The sequence below is a fragment of the Branchiostoma belcheri genome, unplaced genomic scaffold (genome assembly GCF_001625305.1).
Source record: "Branchiostoma belcheri isolate BF01 breed outbred unplaced genomic scaffold, Haploidv18h27 scaffold6, whole genome shotgun sequence".
Taxonomy (NCBI): Eukaryota; Metazoa; Chordata; class Leptocardii; order Amphioxiformes; family Branchiostomatidae; genus Branchiostoma; species Branchiostoma belcheri.
Window position 1 is genome coordinate 6,868,305 of NW_017804242.1, and position 23,153 is coordinate 6,891,457.

The following is a 23,153-nucleotide window of genomic DNA, read 5'->3' on the forward strand; positions in this document are numbered from 1 at the left end:
AAAAAAATGCAGAGCAAACAAGAAACCCCGTTGAAAAATCCAAAAATACGCCAAAAATAACCCAAACCTCTGCTTGGAGAGTTACTCTATGCACCTTTCCGGCCTTTCAGATCTTTTTTTCTTTATTCAATAACTCACCTCTGGTTTGCAGGGTGTCACTAGAAGCAGGGGATGCTGGGAAACTGGCTGAGCTCATGAACATGAACTTTGACCTCAGGAGGTAACCACGACTGTTTGTTTGGGGGTGTCATATAGAGGTCAGTGGAAGGTCACCGGGTCAAGAAGATCATGGAATTACAATATATCATGGGGAGGATAGCGTGCTATTTATTTAATTTTATTTCATAATAAAACGGCTGGGTAGCCTATTCAGGTAGTGGAAGCTGTTTTCAATGGGGACCAGCATACATTTACACAGGACAAGATATATTATACAGCAATATCGACAACTTTTTTTTTCAGAAAAATCTATGGTGATGCAGCCGTGGGTCGGAAAAACCTGCAGATGGTGGACATCGCTAGACAGGTACCGGATAGAGGAAGGGAGGGAGGGAGGGATGTAAAGATGGGTACCATAAGTTTGGAAAGGATGGATGGATGGGTAGATGGATGGATGGATGGATGGATGGATGGATGGATGGATGGATGGATTGATGGATGGATGGATGGGTGGATGGGTAGATGGATGGATGGATGGATGGATGGATGGATGGATGGATGGATGGATTGATGGATGGATGGATGGATGGATGGGTAGATGGATGGATGGATGGATGGGTAGATGGATGGTTGGATAGATGGATGGATGGTTGGGGATGGATGGATAGATGGATGGATGGTTGGGAATGGATTGATGGACGGATGGATGGACGGATGGATGGATAGATGAAATTTAAGGGTAGCTGGGAGGTTTTAAGAAGACATGGAAAGATTGAGATGTTCAAATGAAAGTTTGTGTCCCTGTGTTTTGTATTTGTTCCAGCACGGTTCAGCTGTTAAGTTCTGTGGCAGTGGAGGTGCAGTTGTTGGGCTGTGTTCCGACCAAAACAATCTGGTAACATTTTAGTTCTCGTAGTGCCACTTTGTTGTAAAAATTACCTAATAAAACATTATATAATATCAATTATTAGAAAATGTGAATTGATATAATTTAATTTTAAATATCTGATGAAATTAAGTGATAATTATAACTTATCTCATTACTAGTAGTGCTATTTGTTGCAAATTATTTACTTTTATATTAGATAAGAATATAATCACTTTAAAATTTAAAAACTTATAAGATATGTAAAGAATCTGAATTTATATGATTTTCTTTTAACTTTTTAATGAAATTTAATTACAATTCTCACTTTCAGATCCAAATGAAGAGGCAACTTCAGGAAGAAGGTTTCGTAGTTTGTGACATCATTCCATACAGCAGCACCCCTGCTGACAATAATGGATCAGTCCTGTTGCGAGGCAACAGCCAGCATAAATAACGACTCAGTAATATATTCCATACTCTTGCCAGTATGAGTATTTATTTTCATATAATTATGCATTATGAGTGGGTGGGAAACAATATTTTTCTAAGAAAGAAAATGTATGATTACTAGTATTCATATACAATGATATTGCTTGGCCGGCTACTATAAGAGAAGCCATGTGCCAGCAGCTTGCATGAAGTTTGAATAATTACTACATCTGTTGGTAAATAGTGTCTATTTGGACAGTGTGATAGTCACAATGATGTAGTCATGACCTTAGTGGGAAAGAGTGTAAAAACGTCCGTCCAACTGATTTTTAGATACAGCAACACTAAAAATTGAATCACCTGTGATGTTACAGGTTTTGAAATTGTTCCAATACTACAAAAATCAAACACTGTAAGGATTACAGCCGATATTACTGGACAGGTGTAAAGGTGAAAAAATCATTTGTTTTGATGCCTGCTGAGGTAACATCACTTTAAAAAAAAATCTTTTAGACTTTATACAGTATATTGCTCTGGTACTAGAGTCCCAGACTTAGGCCATCCATAATTATACATTGTATACTGTAAAGTACACAAAAAAAGTAAAACATTACAACATACAACTACTAGCATTACACCATCAATAATAAACAGTTACAAATTCTGAAATAGTTATTAGCACGATTTTTAAGATACTACAACTTTAACATGAAAAACTATAACTCTTTTTGATTCAGACTCAGTATTAATGCCTTTAAAATGAAACTTTACATCTTTATACTTTCTGCAGTACATTGCTCTGCTACTAGAGTTCCAGACTGAGATCGTCCATGATTATACATTGTATATTTTACACAGAATGACAAAACAGTCTTTCCTTGTTTTTGGTAAGTTGATATTAGAAAAACACAACCATGATATCATCCTAAATAAAAGTTACAGATTCTGAAATAGATAAGTTCCTTATATTACAGCCCAAGATTATACATTGTATATTTTACACAAAATGACAAAACCCTGTTCTTGGTTGGGCAGTTATTAAAGTTGAACAACTATCAAAAGTTTTTTTTTCAAAATAGAACTATGACATAATAAAATTTACAGATTCTGAAATAGTCATAAACACAAGTGTTACAATACTTCAATATTTAAAAGGAAAAAAAAGTACAGCTAATACCACTGGTGCAAAATCTCGTTCATTTTGAAAACGCGGATTGATGCCTTTAAAATGAAACTTTACAACTTGTATACTTTCTGCGGTATACTGCTCTGCATACATAGAGTTTGGCTGTGAGGCAGCTAGCACTTCGTTACGTGGCAGATCTGTGGGAGATTGGGCGTTAGCCTGACATTGGCCCTGCAGTGTGTTATCATGACCCTGGTGTTTGTGTTGGATTCAGTGAATCTGAGACTGACCCTGCCCTGTCTTTAAATAATTGTCTTCAATATCTTCATACCGGTAATAATGGTCACTGGTCATTACAGTAGCTGTGGTGCTTGTGTTGGATTCAGTGTTGGTTTGAGACTGACTCTGTCCTGTCTGATCCTGACCGTTGGTCATTACAGTAGCTGTTTTGTACAGAGTATTTAGCTCTGAGGCCGTCGGCCCTGTGCCGTAAGATAGATTACTAGCATCCAATGATTCAGTCACGGTCTGAGACTGACCCTGCCCTGTCTGATCATGACCACTGGCCATGACAGTAGCTGTGGTGTTTGTGTTGGATTCAGTGTTGGCCTGAGACTGACCCTGCCCTGTCTGATCATGACCACTGGCCATGACAGTAGCTGTGGTGTTTGTGTTGGATTCAGTGTTGGCCTGAGACTGACCCTGTCCTGTCTGATCATGACCACTGGCCATGACAGTAGTTGGTGTTTGTGTTGGATTCAGGGATAGCCTGAGACTGACCCTGCCCTGTCTTAACACGGGGTTTATCAATGTCTTCGTACTGGTGATCGTCACCACTGGCCATTACAGAAACTGCTGCGTTACCTGTACCTGCATACATAGGATTTGGCTTTAAGGCAGCTAGCACTTGGTTATGGGATAGATTTCCAACGTTCTGAGATTGAATGTTAGCCTGGCCCTGCCCATTTTGAACACCTAGTTTATCAGTATCCTCATGATCATCGTTACTGACCGATACAGTAACTGCTGTGTTTGTATTACCACCAACAACATTGGGATTTAACCCTGAAGAAGGACGCCTGCTTTTTATCTTGTACCACACTGTAAGAATGATGGCGCCAATCAGGACAATTCCAGTAACTGGACCACAGACTAAACCAATGAGAACAGGTATTGGGAAACTGGGAACAGATTCTGGTTTGTCTGGAGTGATTGCAAGGGGCGAAGTTAGTGTTGCTCTTGTTTTGCCTGCGGGATCTGATATTGGGTCAGCATTGACCTTAAAGTACCAGTGATAGTGAGAGTTGTGTGAGATCAAATGGATATCAGCTATCTGTGTTAATGTGGTCGGCTGGGGGGAACTGGGAGCAGATTCTGGCTTGTCTGAAGTGATTTCATAGGGCGAAGTTAGCGTTGCTCTTTTTTTGCTTGTGTTTTCTGCAGGGTTAACTGTTGAGACAGCGGTGGCTTTAAAGACTGATGGGCTAGTATTGCTTTCCGTGATAGTAGCTAAAGGTGTTGACACTGCAGCAGAACAGCTATCAACAGTTAGTGGTGATATGGTTGGCTCTTTACATATCAATTCTTTTGGATCGACATTTGCAAGCTTCTGTCCCTTAACTTTGGCAGGTTGGGCACATGTTATCTTGTCGTTAAGTTTAGGAATTTGCCTGGCACGAATCATCCTACAGTCACACTGCCAGGGGTTCCCGTCAAGATGAAGGTATATTCTGATATGAGATTGGAACAAGCAGAAAACTGACAGGGGAATGGCCGTCATTTTGTTGTTCTGAAGTTTCAAATTAAATGAAACAAAAAGTGACACATTTTTAAATGCACCAGAAGGGATGGTAGTTATCTGGTTGTTGTCTAGGCACAACCTTTTTAGCTTGGGCAGATTTGCAAATGCACCAGTATGGATGGTAGTTATCTGGTTGTTGTTCAGGTACAAGTTTACTAGCCCGGGAAGATTTGCAAATGTACCAGAATGGATGGTAGCCATCTGGTTGTTGTTCAGGTACAAACCTTGCAGATTTGCAAATGCACCAGTATGGATGGTAGTTATCTGGTTGTTGTCCAGGAACACGTTTACTAGCCCGGGAAGATTTGCAAATATACCAGAAGGGATGGTAGTTATCTGGTTGTTGCTCAGGTACAACCATTTTAGCTCGGGCAGATTTGAAAATATGCCAGAATGGACGGTAGTTATCTTGTTGTGTTTCAGGTTCAATGCACGTAGCTTGGGAAGATTTGCAAATATACCAGAAGGGATGGTAGTTATCTGGTTTAGGTCCAGGGCCAACGTTTGTAGCCGGGGCAGTTTTGCAAATGTACCAAAAGGGAGGATAGCGATCTGGTTGACGCTCAGGTCCAACCCTTGTAGCTGTGTCAGATTTGCAAATGCACCAGAATCGATGGTAGTTATCTGGTTGTGGGATAGGCACAACCTATATAGCTTGGGCAGATTTGCAAATGCACCAGAATGGATGGTAGTTATCTTGTTTCTTTGAAGGAATAAATGTTGTAGCTCTGGCAGATTAGCAAATGTACCAGGAGGGATGGTAGTTATCTGGTTTTTATTCAGGCGCAACTCTGACAAATGCTTATACCGTAATAGCTCAGACTGCTTTACACATGTAATGCTGTTATACCTTAAATCTAACAAAGAAATGGAAGTTGGGAGTTTCTGAGGGATACTGGTGAGGCCCTTTCTGCAGTGCTGTGATGATGGTTTACAGTCGTAATCAGCTAATGTTTCAAATTTGCAGTTATCTAATGAATCCGGCATGCTGGGCTCCTTCAGGATGATGAGAAGGAAAATCAGCACGTGTCGCAGCTTTCTTCCCATGGTGTCCTGCCACCTAAACAGAACGGCAAGCTCCTCAGTAAGGCCACTCCAACTTAATGTTGGACCTCGAATTTTAAAGTAAAAATTATAACTTAAATATAAACATAAGGTCCCAGGATAAAATCTTGGTTTGTACAAGAGAAATATTTTGTTACACTCCAATTGTCTTCTCAAGACTTTGGTTTGCCCTCTTGGTAAATCATAAATTCCTCTAAAATGCCATAGAACAAAAAATTAAGTTGGAGAGGCCTTAGAAAATCAATGATTTTAGAACATATCTAGGTGTCCAGTGTGACTTCGTTTTGCATGCCCCTTGTTTTCTGCTAAGTATATATGTAGGATTGAGAGAGTGACAAGATGCCTTTGGGGTTAGGCTTTGGGTTGTTGACTTAGAATCTGAAGGTTCTGGGTTCGAATCCCTGCAAAGATATAATACATATATCACCATTAGGGTACAGCGTATTTTAGATTTGTCGCTGGGACCCGTGTTGATGATAACTTCCGGTAGTGAAAAATCTGCCGCCCCCGTCCGTCACATAAAGGATTCTGACAGCTACGCCCGAAATTACAGAAAACAGCCCGTAAACTACCCGGCGGGGCCCCTGTTTCCAGTTGTTATGGTATGTACCTGTTAATTGTCTGAGACTTGCTGCTTGAATATTGATATTGCGTACTCCTGCCTCATATTGTGTACTCCTGCTTATGGCCCTTTTTGGACCTCCCAGACAAGGAAATCAGCAGAAAATTAGAAAAAAACGTACTCTTTTCTTAAAAAGGTTGGGAAATATTATTTCTAAAATTTCATTAAAATAGCCATTATGGGACTGAGTTTCTTAGTTACTTGCACTCTACTGAATAATGCAATAAGGAGAGCACGAATAAGCCTTAAAGGCTTTTTTCCGCCTCATGCATATCCATTCTGTATAGGTTAATTATTCTATATTCTGTTTCGTTGGGTCAGTCGAAGGGCCAATGCTCTAGAACACGCTTATTTTGTAAAAGCGCGATTTTGACGCAGGGCGCTTCCGCCGTGAAAACACCCTTTACGTTTACACGCGTGGTAAAACCATGGCTCGGTGTTTCCTTTTGAATTTTGGCATGCAAAAGGACAAGGCTTTGACGAGTCCGACCGTGTTCAAAATTTTTGTTAGAGATGAATAAAAGTTGTAGTAGTTGTGCGTTGAAATCTGCTAATTTTACGGCCATGTTTGTACGGTTGCTTTCGGCAGATAGGATTGATGATCCCTCTTGAAACTGTTTGTGTTGATTCCCTAAAATCTGAGCTTTAATTTGATATATAGATTGATACCGTTTTTAATGGGAGATAGCGCAGAACCAAAATAGACGAGATTAACACCATTCAAACCGCAGCGCCCTTTGTGTTCCATGGTGGAACGCGGAGCAGAAACCGGGGGACTTAATGTACGTCTTTGTCACCATGATAAGCGCCAAAAATTCATTAAACCTCTTAAAATTGATATGCTGATTCATCACAAACCTTACCTTTCCCTTGATACGTAGTTTAATGGCGGTTTAAATTGTATAGAAGTTGCACGACAGTAGAAGACGGGAAATGTTCACTTTGTTATATGACGACGCTGTACCCAGCGCGTTCTACCTCCGCGCACCGTCGCTCTCCATGAAATCGTGGTCAAAACTGTAGCGGCGTTGTAAGCGCGCAGAGATCATGAATCATCATGAAAATTCGTGTGTTATTTTTAGAAACCGTGGCTTTTATTTGATGCATAGCTTATTGTCGACTTGATTATAGGGGAGCGCAGAACTCATATAGAAAACATTCACTCCGTCATAGAGACGCTGTTCCTCACGCGTTCAAATTTAGTTATGTTTCTAGGATTGTAATGAACAGGTAGCATTCTAGTCCCTCTTGAAAACACCGTGTGCTAATTCCCATAAACATCAGCTTTATTTTCATATATAGTTTGATAAGTTACACGCTTTTAATGACTGATACCGCAGGACCAAAATAGACCAGTGAACGTCAGACCGCAGCGCCCCGCGTGTTGGAACGCGGCCGCTCTGCAGGGGTAACCATGGAACTAAACTTGGCGCAAAAAGTTTGGATTACTCAAATTTGTTCGATCATATTTCCATTGTTTCTTTATCAATTTCAATGTATCATATATCATTAAAACGCTTATGATACCAAACTTATTGTGATTGTGAAATCATGGAACAGGCACCACGCCTGGGTCGCAGAAATAAAGTTCAACACCAATCGGTCAACAATAACCTAACACCTCCTTCATGATCCAAAACGAAACGTTCTGTGCTTTTTCTGCATCAGTTGCCCTGTACTTTTATACCACAATTGGATGCCGAAAAGATGGGTGAGAGCGCAGAACCAAAATAGAAGTCAGGGTTACCACAACACCCCTCAAATCACACCCAGAAGTTCACAACGTTTTCGGATGTAAACTATCGGTCAATGAGCCGCAAAAACTATCTCAAATTGATCCTTATCTTTCAGTAAGTACGATTTCACCGCCATAACCGGCCTTGTCATATTTATTTCTGGGAAGAAAGGGTTAAAGTCGGAGGCTAATATCTGCTCTCGTTCATCCGCCAACGCTGTTCTCGGTCCCAGAGCAGTCTGCCGGGTTTTAGAAAACCCCGGAAGTGGAATAGAATATTCGACCGTTGGCCCTTCGACTGGGTTATTTTATTAGCTTTCTGTATCGTTTTTGTTTTTATATGCAAGTGCAAACTAGAATTCCGAGATCTCATACCTCCATGAAATATGATCCTGATATGTAAATGTAAATTTCTTCTTTAATTGTGCAAATGACCTCTGCATTAACATGATATATGCATCGTGATGTAAGTTAACTTTTGATTAACTTACAGATGTCCCAAGTAAGACATTCTCATCATTCCCCATTACGAAATCATAGAATTTTCGCTTTAATTATGCAAATTAGGTCATCATTTGCATAATTAGTATCTGTTGAAGTTCCGCCTGCCATAGGTTACAGACATTACATGTATGTAAGTACTATAATGTAAAACACTGTAATTATAGAATTTCCTCATTAATTATGCAAATAAAGTCCTCATTTGCATAATTTGCATTTAATTATGTACATCTCTCTCTCAGCTACCTACACACCAAAAATAATGAAGACATTCTCATCATTCACCATTACGAAATCATAGAATTTTCGCATTAATTATGCAAATTAGGTCATCACTTGCATAATTAGTATGTGTTGAAGGTCCGCCTGCCATAGGTTACATACATTACATGTATGCAAGTAGTATAATGTAAAACACTGCAATTATAGAATGTCCTCATTAATCATGCAAATAAAGTCCTCATTTGCATAATTTGCATTTAATTATGTACATCTCTCTCAGCTACCTACACACCAAAAATAATGAAAATATGTTGTTCCTGTCGGGACTTATTGGCTTTTAAACATTTCGCCAGAAAGTGCCCTGCAGTTCCAGAACAAGCCGCTAGGGGGCCCAAACTCATATGACTTCTTCCCAAGCACGAGAGCTACCTTCTATCAAAATTTCATGACCCTAGCATGTCCAGATCGCGAGATATCAAAACCGGAAGTTGCGCTGCAGTACCAAGGGAAGCCACTAGGGGGACAAAAATCTCATCATTTCCAGTTTTCGTCACACCCTACCAACACACCAAGTATGAAACCAATCCATCCAGGCGTTCTTGAGTTATCTTGTTGACCAACAGACAGACGGACAGACGGACAGATAAACGCAACTGAAAATATAACCTCCATGACACATTTCATGGAGGTAATAAAGTTAAACAAATAGCGTTCTTCCCATGTTGTCCCGCTAGCTAAACAGAACAACGAGCTCCTTTGTAGGGCCAAGCCATATCTTAAACTACTCTTAAAGTACCGGGCGCGGCCCCTGTTTCCAGTTGTTATTGTATATATACGTACCTGTTAATTGTCTAAGACTTGTTGCTTGAATATTGATATTTTGTACTCCTGCTTATGGCCCTTTTTGGACCTCCCACACAGCAGAAAATTAAAAAAAAATAGTACACTTCTCTTAAAAAGGTTGGGAATACTACTTCTCAAATTTCATTCAAATAGCCATTGTAGGACTGAGTTTCTTAGTTACGTGCACTCTACTGAATAACGCAATTGTAGAACATCTCCTGGCAAGTGTAGACCGATACGATGTGTTGCCGTGTTCATTTTTAAAAGCCTTGTGTTGGCAAACTGGTGGCAACATCAAGCGTTAAAAACAGTTTAAACAGACTGTGTCTCAGCAAAGTCTTGATGGTTTATCTGTAGTTCCTGATTTCGCAGGAATTTTTGCCAGTAGTGCCACGTCTCCAAAATACAATATGAATATAAATATGAATAAAACAATATAAATTAAAAAATCATGGCGCAGCGCCCATATTACCCCTGTTAGAACGAACATTTTCCCCAAGCAGATATTAAGATGGAAATTATTAAATTATTTTCTGATGTGCTGACTTTTCTGACAGCTATCTACCTGATTGTGTTCAGTAAAAACAGCAAACCTTCCCCCGTCATATCTCCTTAGAGAATCAAAATCTGATTACCAGCCTTACCTATGGGCGTGGGCCAGTGGTAAACTGCCTACAAGACATTTTACCATAATTGTTTATTCACTCACAGAAACATACCTTTTCAAGAGGTCAGAAAAATTTCAGTTGACACTTTTTGACAGAGACTCGGGCACAGATTGCTGTTGTTCTTGAAGGATGTGTCAGCCTTCTTCTGTAGCTGATCTGCAATGGCGTGTGACAAACAACCCAGGATCGGTCTTACGTAAATGGTGGAGTTAATTGTCTGAAGCTGGCTATTTGAATAACATTAATATCTATGATTACGATGAAAATTCGAATCGTGATGCAGGTCCAGAGATGCACATTTACTTGTTTTCGTCACCAGTTACGTATTACCAAGCCGCTACTTTTAAAATGTATCGGATTGGTAACTTGTATATTTGAACGTTTTTGCATTGATAGTATGAAAAGCATATAATGTGCTCCTGGGATGGGAACAGTGTTTAATTTAAATTCCCGAATAAACACAAACAAGGAAGTACGAATTTCTGCTGCATTTATAAGTCACCAAACATATTACAACATCAATACAAGTAGCAAAACATGTAGATAACAAGCTGTCTATATCGCAAGATTTCCAAAACCAAATCATTTCAAAGCAAATATATCTTTGACATATGTGGCATAATTATGATATTTTTTTGTAACAGAAGTTGCTCGTGTAGTAATAGTCCTTTAAGTTCAATAAGTGTCCAATGTTCCCTATGCTATTTTCCGTCTCGTAAACGGTTGACTCCATATGAAATGGTCAATGCCATTTTGCCGAATGGTCAATGCCATATATGAGCATATTCTAAAAAGCAATATTCTGATTGCAAATACTGTATAAGGGAAGGTCATGTAGAATTGTAAATATTACTTAGAAAAAAAAGAGCACAAGCTCGGATTCGAACCCGGGTCCAAAATTGTAGCATACATTGAGTGGGTTTAATTATGCACACGTGCGCTACATTCCAAAAGGTGTTCACTCTGATCAAACTGAGGAAATTTCCAACAAAAACAAAATGTTTCTAGCAGCGAAATTTGCTCCTAGCTGTTTTCAATGCCACTCAATACGGAAGAAATATATTCAGTGTTTCCCAAAACCATGATAGTCAAGAAAACAACCTCCCTATCAAAAATACTCAAGTACAAAATTATTGACCTAACACAACACGTGTACGAGAATAGCGTTCCACGAAACGCAAATTTCTACGGAATATAAAGCTTAACATAACAAATTATACCGTGGTCTATTGCTACAGGTTTGTTGGAAGTACAAACATGTACATTCAAGGAGATATTTTGTTTTCTTACCTCGGAAGAACGAGTCTTCTGAGCACCACGCCGTCTTTCCGCCATGGCAGTCGCCATAATTTTCGTTTCTTCTCCAAATTTCGCCCTGCCAGGAAACACCACTTTTCTCCTTCAAACATCCAAAGAACGGCATAAATCCGACCTGGCAACGTTCAGAAGATATACTGGACACTTTAGACGGATAATTTGCGGACAAAAAGTCGGAAATTCACCCCAGAAGTTGGAGAGAATTCACCCACGACACGCCGCACGACAGCTGAGCAGCACTGCACCATGGTCGAACGGACCGTACCACGTGTGACATTACATAGGGGTGCGAACGTGATTAATCATTATTGCTCTTGATAATTAACCATCAACATCCAACCACCAAACAAAAGTAATTATTCTCGCCGCACAATTTTAAACTTGTTTTCCGTGCCAAACTCAACGATCAGGATACCTTCTGCCACAGCAAGTGTTTATAACCCAAACTTTTTTACCCCCCATTTGTTAATGATAAGTGTGTACCTCTCCTTGGTGCTGAACTCACCATCGGTTCCATGTATTGTAGTTGTGGTCTCAATACTGTACTAAACGTTTTGTTTGACACAACAGAACACCCATGGAAAAGCGAGGGATTGATGTGTTTAAGTACATGTATACAGCATATAGTACATAGAAGTCTGCATATCAACAAGATCTTTATTACATCAACAATTTTTTCGAGCGCTGCGCAGTGAAAATCCGGATAGTACCCAGGCTAAGAATTTCTAATTCTAAGCCTTTGCTTGTAGTGTAGGAGCGGATACATGTAAATACGGAGATTTTCTTGTCACAATTTGCCGACGTGTCGGTTTAAATTGTTTCATAGAATCGACAAGAAAATCCTACTTGGCACTTGAAACTGACATTATCGAATTCATAACAATACTTAAAAGCGTCTCATTCCACCAGTTGTTAGAATAGTAATAAAAATATATATTTGTGCCAAATTTATGACTATCTTATCACAATTCAGAGCGTAGAAAAATTCTGACACATAGTATATATTCAAAAACTTTATTTACAAAAAGACAGATATTGAAAATACAACGTATGATTCTGATTATTGTGACAATTTTATTAAATGGCGATTCAACTACCATGTACAAAAATACAAGAAGCTTAGTTGATGTTTTAGAAAACACTGACAACTTCATGTCATATAAATATTCGGACATTTTGCACATTTGTAGAATAGTCATGAAAAAGTTAGATATCACTTTTTAAATTGCTCAATGAAATTCGTTTCATTTTTAAGTTTATTTCAAGGACGGTCTTAGCCCTTGTTTGATAATTATGCACCTTCAGTAAAATTATTATTGGTTCTCTGGCTAAATAGAAAGCACACAAATGTATGAATTATCATAACTTCTAGCAACTCTATGAATAAGATGTGTCATTACAAAAAATCCTATTGATTATGTATATAGTTAAAGTAATAACAAAGTGTGTTTGTGTTAGATATACATACATAAAAACTCTTGGGATATTATAATAATATATTTCTCTCACTTCAATAATATTTCAAGAACCAAGTTTGGTGGCAAAAAAAAAGAAATTTACAGTCAGTGCCCGAATATCACAGAATGTGGCATTGAAAATAAATATGACTAACTACAAACAGCAAGCAGCTAAATACAGGTACTATTCTAAAGAATTGTGCATCTATCAAACTATATGTATCTACACATTGATATCTTAACTCTAAAACACTCCTACACACACTCTGAGAAGCTTTCCTTCTCTGATAGTCAAATACTACTGAGAAGACTATCTTACAACCATTCTTGCACTTATGAAGAGTGATATTTAGTAGTTACAAAAAATGTACCTTTCCAAGAAAACTTGAGGTCACATAGTCAATACCACCTCTAAAAAAATAGACCAATCCTGAATGTCCATCACAATTAGAAGTTCAACCAATGAGAGAAGGGTAATTAGCGGTTCGACCAATGAGAGAGAGTGGCTGCATGTCCATCAAATATTTGCATGTCTATGTTTTGACAGAGGTGGGCAGGGCTTCGGGATCGGTCTATCATGTTCCATATACATGTACTCTATGAAGAAATCAGCTGCCTTTCTGAAGTTTCTGGCACTGGAGGCAAGATACTTTTCCTTAAATACCTGTGTGCTGTTTAGGGTTGGACCACAGATAGGCTCAGTTCCGTGAAAAATACAAACTGAGTGGTAAGACAGTATGGTCTGAACTAAAACACTGAAAAAGATTTTGGAAACTATCAGACGTTTCAAGTAGCATACCTGTAATTACAATAGATACATGTACATGTACATATTTCTAAGTGAAACATAATGAAGACTGTATCTAAATGTCATTTGGAAGCACAACGTATAAAGAAAAACCTTAGCAGATAAATCTTTCCAGACTTCAAAAGTCATTTTGGGACTGTGACTGGACTTGGCAAGTGAATGTTTTCAGTAAGGCCATGTTGATTTGATCAAATGGATGACATCCTCTGGGAACCCCAAAACTGATGCGAGTGTGCGAATAAAAAAGTTACTTTCATTATGAAATCTACGTGGTCATGAAGGTTGAACAAATGACACAGAATATGGTTTGGTGAATAATCTACTCTTCAAATTCCTTTCATCTTTTCTCATTTGATTTTGTCATTATACGAACGTTGGTATGGTTTTTAAATATTTTTTTTGCAACGGTATATTTTTGCTCATTTTGCAACTGTTTTGTACGATTTACAGCATGGTTGAAACGGCCGAAAATTCATGCGTGTGCGGATGTCATCCATATAATCAAGTCAACATGGTCTTACTGCAGCTATGGAGTATAAATGTTTGTATGTGTCTCCTGTAGTTCATTATTTCCTATCTCTCGCTGGGACCGATCCTGTCCTGTGCCCTCTGCATGGAGCCGTGCATGTCTGCCAGCTGGTGTTCTATCTCCTGCCTACGCAGCTCGTTCGCCCGCAGTCTTTCCTGTAGAGCCTTCATGCTGCGGGGAAAGAAAAATAAAGTTAAAGAAGAACAACTTTATTGCACGACAATTGCACATGGTACAATGTATGGCAAACTACATAAAGAGAGTAACAACAATAAAATAAGTGTGTTGAATAAGACCTAATGTCATAAATAATGACCTATAATGGCTCGTAATAATATGATAATAACTAGTAGAAAGGTAACATTTAGGAAATGCAAAATGTTAAGGTCATGGTCTAGCCTAACAAACTACAGCAGTTGTTTATTTCCACTCAAACACATTCATAATATATTACAGCTGCTGTATGAATATACAATGTATATGACCAGCCCCTCCAACTCTGTCCAGCCACTTGCTACATAATGTAATCTAACACCACAAGGTGTCTGCTACAGCACCAGTTACCATGGTGAAAGCCATCTGGTCCAGGTCGTTGACCAGGTCATTGACCTTTGTTTGGAGAAGAAGAGAAAGAAGGAGAAAGGGGGCAAAAACTATGCTTTCCTTGACATACATGTACTGGGCGCATTGTACACATAACAGCGAAATTTACAATTGTTCTTAAAAACTGTTTACAGTTGATCAAACAGTCATTTTTGTTCAAATCAATTTTCCAGGAGTCTGAATGAACTGAAAATGATCCTTACTGTTGTGAAGGTTCCATATCATTATTGGTGGTCCCCTGGGGATAGTGGTCATCTGTCTGGTCAAGGAAGCTGCCAGGACTGTCCGGAGCAGAACCTAGTGAATTGAGAGTCACATCTGGCCAACTTGCATCTGGTCAAAACATAAAAAAAGGAAGAAAAAAACTGATTAGTACTAATTAAGTCTTCTTCATGAGTTGAGAAAATGTTCATACCTTCTAACACTACATGTAGCAGTAGTAGTGCTACTAGACTACATGTAAGTACAGACTCAGAGTATATTGTAGTACTAATACTGTAGTGCTAGCAATAGTTGACTTCTTTGTACCAAATGTATTAGGGCTACTACTACATTGTACTAAATTTATAAGTACTGCTACAACTACATTGTACAACTACTATTAACTGCGACTACAGTACTACTAAGACATAGAGAATGCCCTGAGAAAAACACCTACCTGCTGCCCCAACATCCATCCCTGCCAAATATGGTAAGGAGTTGGACCGTGTCATTGGATGACCTCTGGCTGCGTAACCGTGATCCGATTTCTCCGGCGTGGGCGACACTGAGCGCGCTCGGAAAGACGCGCCCGGCGGGAGTCCCTGAGAGGTTTTGGTCGGCGTAGACTGGAACATATACCGACTAGACTCATCGTGGTACGCACTCTTGTCGGAAGGACTTACAAAATGCGGTGGTTGTGCTTTGGTCGGCGTTCTACTCGAAGAGGTTTGATGGTATTCCCTGGGTCGAAAATCTGCCCTACTATGCATGGGTACCGGAATTCTAGACCTCGAGTCTTCTCGGCGTATTTGCTTATTCACGTGTTTCAGCATCCCTTCGAACGTCTCGATCGCTTCGCTGTCCGTTTCCGACGGCGCATAAGCGCCGAAGCTCCCCTGGTCCCGGCTCACTTCCGAGTCTCTTCCCATTGGTAATTCAAACTCATGTGACCTACTGACTGACATGTTCGTCCTATTTGAAATAGGCCCGGATATACCTAGCTGCCTGGTGGAGTTAAACGTCGCGTGTTCGTCCATGAACGTTCCCGACTGGTTCGGGTGAAAGTCTGACGAGTTATTTCGAGAGCTGCCTGGAGAGAAGTGTAACGTGGGTCCTAGGGACGGCAGTAGAGGTGGAACTGTCCTCTTCTTCCCCTGGCTGCTGGGCCGCTTGCCTCTGCTGGTACTTACACCAAACGTCGCCCGCTCGTAGCCAGAGATCTTGGCTTCTAATCTTGCGACTTCTGCTTCCTATAAGGAAAATATGATGTTCAGAACAGTTCTTTTCTTATGACAACAACTTTTTCAGTCAAAGATTTCACAACTTAGTCTTTTCAATGGAAAACCCCAGATAATACAGTTAAAGTTATGATCCTTTATAAAACCTGGCACACAATCTAAGAAATCATCAAGGTTGATATGCACATCTACATTAATGTATAACTCACTCTTTCTAAACAAAAAAAAGACCCTATTTACATGCATTGCGGGCAAAAATTGTGTACAAAAAATGTGTACGCAGGCCACCATATGAAATCAAATATTTCCTGCTTGTAAAGGAAAATTGTACATTACTAGTACTTTGTTCAAATTGTACATTACCTCAAGGATTTGTGTAGGGTCTGAATGTATGTTCTTGAGGTACATGTACATGTACATCAAAGCGGGCTGATTTACATGCAAATATTCGAAATACACACTTTTCCCATGCTTGTGTGAATGTGCAGTTTTCATACTGTTAGGTTTTGCACACTTTCAAATCAGGTCTAAGTCCCTAGGTACATGTGTTGTACAACCGTTACATACCTTGATAACTATTTGCTCATTGGCGGCATCAATAACTTCCTTCCTGGCAATGAGTTCATTCTCCAGACTGGTGATCTGGTCCTGGGCATTTTGCAGCTGCTGCTGCAGCTGTTTCTGCAGCTGTTCCAGCTGCTCCACCTGCTGCAGGTGGGCAGACCCTGCCGACTCCTTGTCTGCAATCACCTGGTTGTGTGTCTCTTGTAGGGCCATTATCTGTTTTTAAGACATGTCAGAGGATCATGGATTTGCAAAGTAACACAAAACAGGGATCCGTAGCAAAGAATATCTTGCACTCTGTCATTATGTCAAGATTTTTTATAAGACTATGCCACAACATGCCCTTGGCTTTCAGAAATTTTAAGATGAAAATATAGTAAGCAGACATCTTAAATCAAGTAAAAGCAGAGGGCAGAGAGGAATCTTGAAATCAATATGTATGTATTTACTCCATAAAACTGACCACACCAAGGGCTGAATCTGGCCCTCAGAATGTGTTCTCTAAGAAGTTATATTTTTCCAGTTACCAGTAAGCATATTTTTCACATCCAAGAAGTAACAAATTAAATTGGTGTGGCCTTACTTTCAAAATATTATTTTCCTCAGATACAAATATTTTAATGTACAGTAAACAATATACAGTCATAACAGAGGACAGGCTGGTAAACTGCACTGTGTCTTTCTCTGTGTCTAGTTCCTCCAAAATTAGTAAAATTAATACATATCATATGGCCTCCTTCAGTCAATATTGGCCATGGTGTTACTGTAATCCTACATTGTAATTTCTAACAGCCCTACAGTTTTGGCTATGGTTGAACAGTCCCATGAAAGAATGCCACATAAGGCAAAAGATATTACGTACCACAATGTACACGTTGGCTAAAACCTCCAGCACACTGAGATAGCTGGATGACTACCAGTTCTCTATTGGTTATGGAATTAGGCAGCAGGAAGAAGGTTAAAAAGAATCTGATCTACATTGTATCGCACCTTGTTCTGATGCTGTTCCTGTAGAGTCATCATCTCAGTCTTGAGTTTCCTGACGTCAGCCTGAGCTCTGGACTCTGCCTGCGCCTCCCGAGCCTTCGCTGCTCCCAGCTCCTCCGCAAGCCGGCTGGCATCCGCCTCTTTGTCCTAAATTGTACAACAAGGTTTCATGTTTAACTCATCGAAAGCAATTTCAGGCCAAAAATCTGTCAGATATTGACAATTGCTGCCATTTCTTAGCACATTTCTGTCATCGTTGCATACTTGCTGCAATGCAGCATTTGAAGAAACAGCCCAAAGCAAGCCACACTTGTATGTTAGGACTTAGGAGTCTCTTTTTTTTTATACCACCAATAAATAGCTAGAACCAGCCTACAATATGAAACTAGCAACCTTTTTCCATCAGCAACATTGCATTTTTTGCCTTACAGATATCAAGTATGCCCGAAACCTGGACTTTTCACGGTTTCTGCTGGATGCCTGGTTAACATTCCATCAGTATTTTGCCTGTTGCAGATGATATCTTTTCTGAGACATTTGAAAACTAGAGACAGGAAGGCCTCCTGAAATACATGTATGTGAATACAGCCTCAAACGAGATGTTGTCCTGAAGTGCTGTGCACAGTACATTACAGATTTCATGCAGGTGCAATACATTCTGCAGACATGCTCACCGATCTTGTGCTCTTACAAAAGGCCCTTTACACGACTTTCCTCACTTCACTCAGGTGTAAATGAATACCTAGCTTTGGTTAGGGACATCCCTCAGAATCAGTCAGATACTGTAGGACGTAAAATGGAGGTCCCGTGTTTGGGGAGAGCCACACCCCACGCACGTAAAAGAACCCACCAAAGACCCTTTTGAAAAAGAGTAGGGGCATGCCTTGGTGTGGGATGGTCCAAATACTACTACTATCTGATGATTCACTACGGACTCCAGGAAGAATAGTGTGAAAATTGACACTAAATGGAGATCCCAAACAAACAAACAAACAAACAAAGGCACCTGTGACACGGCCAGGGTGGCCTCCAGCTCCCGGGTCAGCCTGTCACATTCCCGCTGCACCTGCGCCAGCTGCCGGTGTGCGTCTGTCAGCTCCACGTGCTGTCTCTGCAGCTGTTCCCTGGTCAGGCGCAGCTGCTGTCCCTGCTCCAGCCCATCCTCCTGCAGCTCTGCTGCGTGACTGTGCTGCTCCTCAATTTGCTACAAATAGATTTCACAGAGCTTTGAGAAACGTATACCAATACATGTAGGTCCATACGGAGGCTTCCTAACTATAGTAAAGAAACAAAAAATATGAAAAAAAAAACGGTTGTCTATGGTGTCCTGGTAGAGTAATTAGACTACGGGATAGACGAGATGAGATGTTAGAAATGTACCTTTAAGTGTTTAAGGTATTACAAATACAAAATAATGTAGTATAACTTCAAGTGTTTACGGTATTACAGGTAGTGTTAGAACATTGCATGCCTGCAATACTTAGCTGTATATTGCACTAAAGGAGGTTGACAAATACAGACAAAAATCGTTGTGTGAATATAGAGAGAGATGTCATTAAACTAAAAGTAGTCTACATGTACCAGCAAAAAATGCAGGAAGTATCCTACCAGAGGGCCAAGGTTTTTCAAAATTCACCGATCGAGATCACTTTTCTTTTCCTTTTGCCTGTGGCTAATACTGACACAATGAATTTCATAGGATCTACATGTACAGTGTTAGTTGTAAAAGCACTAAAATCTGGGGGAAAAATCAGCTTCCTTTCAAGTGAAGTCTCTGCTGGATGGACCAATTTCCAATGATAACTCATTAATAGCTTGTCCCTTGAGCTTGTCTCTGTATGTACTGTCTCTGTACTGTTTTCCATTTCCAAACTTATGATACTCCAGATGGAATATGCACCTTTTTCAGCTGGTCAGCTTTCTCCACACGCTGTGCAATGTCCTTCTTGAGCGCAGCTGTCTGCTGCTCCAGCTGCTGCACCTGCAGGTCCTTCTCCCGCAGCTGTCCCTGCAGCTCCTCCAGACGCTCGTCAAGCTCCACAATCTGACAGCAAACACAGAAACCGACTATTAACTTGTGTATTTAATAATTAAACAAGGTAAAGTTACATGTACATGTACCATACTTTTTTTGGATGCTCAACTCCGAGGAGGCTCTGGCCTGGGTGCTATCCTCTGTTGTCCACGGTAGCTAGCAACAGTAGGGAGCCAGTGGTAACTACGGAGGACAGCACCCAGGCTGCCGAAGCTCCACGGAACTCAAGAACTCAGTACAGTGCCAACTCATACATGCGCAAAAGACCAGCATGTGCCAGCTTGTCGTAAAGTTTGCTATGTACTACTGCAAATTCACAATACCAGCTTTGTATTCCTGTCGTTTAGCTGCATTTTTTATTTGACTGGAATTTTTTTCATTGGCCTGGAATTTTTGCTCCAGTTTGAGGGTCTTTCGAGGATGTCATTCATAAAATTAAGTCAGTGTGGCCTTATGATAAATAATGCTATCTGATTGTATTAGTATTGCAACATGATTGTTTTATGTTTAAAATTTCATGTATATTTTGTCAACATCTAGCCTAAATTTCTATAATTTTAATAATTTAATACTTTATAGGGTTGGCTTGATAAATAATATTAATGACAATCATCATGTTTTTAAAACTGTTATAACCCCGCCATTCAGTCAATAGGCTGCGAGTGACTACATGTATCCCGAATAATCCATTCATCATCATCATTCAACCTGTCTGTTCTTGTCCTTGACCTCCAGTTGACCTCTACTGTAAGCAGTCTCCAGCTGGATACATTTCTGTTCCATCTCACTCCGGTGTTCCTTGATGCTCATGTCCAGTTGGGTCACCTGGAGTGGGAGGTGGGGAGGGGGGCAGCAGTCAGTCAATGTAGTTGGAATACATGTACCAACCAAACTTTTTAAGCAACATTACATGTCAACCACATTCTGCTACATGTGAGTTTTGTTATACAATTATTATTATAGTTATATGATATCATTATGACAAAGTTCCCAAAGAGCATGAATCTTAGAGATAAATATTGCACACAGTATGTAGAAAATGTGTGAAAAAGCTGAACTCTAGACCTGAAAAAATGTACATGTAATGTACCAACTTGAAGATTTTTCAATAATAATTGAATAGAACTCGTAGACAAATACACAGAATCATACATGTACACACCATACACACACACACACACACTATACAAAGACAAATACACACACACACACACACACACACACACACACACACACACACACACACACACACATACACACAAACACACATACACACAAACACACCATGCACACATAGCAAACATGTGTACAAATGTGCATACACACAAACACCAGGGCTTGATCATAATATTTGGGTGCACTGATGCACCCACAGAAAAAAAACTGGGTGCCACTGCTCCAAATTTGGGTGCATGCACCCAGTATTTCAAGCCCTGCACACACACAAACTACCTTTGCCTGTCCCTCACTAGTACGTTAACCGACCTGTGCTGCCCGCTGTTTGAGCTGCCACTGCTGTTCCCTCAGTACCTGGTCCATCTGCTGTATGTCCCGCTCCTTACTGCGCAGCTCATCCTCACTTTTCCTGTGGGTAAATAAATAACAAAACATCACTCTTAACACACTGTTGTGAGCACAGTTGTCATCTTTCTGGCAGCCTTTCTACCAGATCTCTTTTAGAGTGTGTTTGTCCTCTCCTTAAATAGTTGCATAGAGGACAAAAGTCTACTCTAGAATAGCTAAAATAGGTAATCAGGCTACTTTTCAGTGCAAAGACAATTTTGTTGACCGGTAACACAAAATGTATTCTTTACGCACACATTAAACTTAAAGCATGCATGCATAAAGATTTAGCTTCCTCACTCTCTTTATGCAGCAAGCTTTAAGATTTAGGTAGGATTTTGTGTAGTGTAAGATGATGGGTAAATTAGCTAAAATATAGACATGTATGTATTTGTTTGACATGTTTATTTGTGAGTTTAATACATTTTGTAATTCCCATCTTTTATCTTCCCATGTTTGATCAATGTTCTTTGTGTATATAAAATTAAATAGTGCAAGAGTTATATTGTGTATTGATGATTTCAGGTAAGAAAGAAACTGTAGTTATTCCTTAAGTTTTCTTACCAATAAACATAATTATTTTGATTTATTAAGCCTTTGAGGGATGACCATGAGTGATGAGTATCGATGAGTATGGATGATGTCTTGCTGATTTCATAAGATTATTCACTTACAGCTACAGTTTATAAAATCTGTTGAAGAAAGAATTGTGATGCTGATTGCTTATTATATTATGATCATCATCATGATTTGTGATTTGATTTTACAAACTGTCTTTTTTTGTGGAAATATGATGAATGAAACTTTATGAATTTAAAGATGGGAAAGATTTTATTAAGAACCTACTCATGTTGACTGTCACTGTCAGTAGTGAGTGACTCATCAGTGTCCTGGCTAGCTGTGTCATCCCTGAATCAGGACATATCGTAGTAGAATCAGTGTTTTTTGTATCACTTTGTAAAACTCAAGTTGGTGATTATTACTTTTGTTTATGAAAGAGAATTCGTCTTGATTGAAAGGATCAAAACTGGTTTCATATTTCTCTCTAACCCAATTATTTACCAATTTTCCATGATGATTTTCAGTCTTGATTAAAAATTAGGAATCATAATTATAATAATTTTAATAATAATTATTATGACAATGGCCATTTCTTTTACTTTGTCTATTTTGTGGCAAATCTGGAAAGATAATCAGAGGAATCATCATGCTGATTATAACTTTAATATTATATTACTTATTATTAGTATCACTCTTAGACTAATACTTACAATTATATTTAATATTTTATGGTTGAAACAGTTATTCTTTTGAAGTCTTTTTACTCCGTGAAGGAGGTCAGGACCTCCGGACGGAGTGTTGTGATCGGCTGATTTTTCATGTTCGCAGTCAAAACACTGGGTTCTCTTTGTGTAATCGGCACGCAATTTTATACGCCGTCTGCGGGCATTCCCGTGTTGATGCACGAATGTGTATTTTTGCCGTTGCTGCTTTCGCGGTCAATGTAATATTGCAGACGCACCCCTACAATTACGAGGCGAATTGGAATGGTCCAGAAAAACATGTTGTTTGGAATAGCAGTGGGGGGGGGGTGGAACTTCATGCAGATACGGGGTGGTTTTGATAAGTGGTTCCAGATGTTTTTGCCCATGGTTAAGAGATGGCAAGTTTTTTGGAAGATGTTCGCAGCCAAAACGCATTCTTCCGTACGTCGCATTTCTGTGTAATTTCGCATGTGGTGTGGCATTATGTCCGGGATGATGCACGTCTTTTTATTTTTACCGTAGCTGTTTTGATATTGGAGAAAATGCT

The 23,153-nt window shown here is 39.6% G+C and overlaps 2 protein-coding genes and 1 long non-coding RNA gene across 3 annotated transcripts in view; 1 reads left to right on the top strand and 2 right to left on the bottom strand.

Annotated features, from left to right (window-relative positions):
- Window positions 1-460: 460 nt before the first annotated feature.
- On the top strand, window positions 461-1,503 carry LOC109482523. The gene is made up of 3 exons (XR_002140957.1): window positions 461-526; window positions 983-1,054; window positions 1,359-1,503. It is a non-coding gene; the product is annotated as an uncharacterized LOC109482523 (long non-coding RNA).
- Window positions 1,504-2,554: 1,051 nt separating this feature from the next.
- LOC109482319 lies at window positions 2,555-5,430 on the bottom strand. Its single transcript, XM_019785001.1, has 4 exons — window positions 5,234-5,430; window positions 5,019-5,029; window positions 3,430-3,713; window positions 2,555-2,563 (listed from the first exon to the last, which is right to left on the bottom strand). Exons 1-4 carry the CDS (start codon window positions 5,428-5,430, stop codon window positions 2,555-2,557), a joined length of 501 nt encoding a protein of 166 aa, XP_019640560.1.
- An 8,724-nt stretch (window positions 5,431-14,154) lies between these two features.
- Window positions 14,155-23,153, bottom strand: part of LOC109482320 (coiled-coil domain-containing protein 18-like) — a 15,978-nt gene continuing 6,979 nt past the window's right edge. Inside the window, exons 9-17 of the mRNA XM_019785002.1 lie at window positions 21,264-21,363; window positions 20,487-20,603; window positions 19,644-19,787; window positions 18,750-18,947; window positions 17,747-17,890; window positions 16,760-16,972; window positions 15,412-16,204; window positions 14,957-15,086; window positions 14,155-14,321 (exon numbers count right to left, since the gene is read on the bottom strand). Of these exons, the coding sequence (XP_019640561.1) occupies window positions 14,195-14,321; window positions 14,957-15,086; window positions 15,412-16,204; window positions 16,760-16,972; window positions 17,747-17,890; window positions 18,750-18,947; window positions 19,644-19,787; window positions 20,487-20,603; window positions 21,264-21,363 (1,966 nt within the window). The 3' untranslated portion in view covers window positions 14,155-14,194. The remainder of the gene's footprint in view (window positions 14,322-14,956; window positions 15,087-15,411; window positions 16,205-16,759; window positions 16,973-17,746; window positions 17,891-18,749; window positions 18,948-19,643; window positions 19,788-20,486; window positions 20,604-21,263; window positions 21,364-23,153) is intronic.

What these genes read in the sequence shown, in the direction of transcription:
- LOC109482319 (XM_019785001.1), bottom strand. Translation starts at nt 5,430, where the DNA reads ATGGGAAGAAAGCTGCGACACGTGCTGATTTTCCTTCTCATCATCCTG.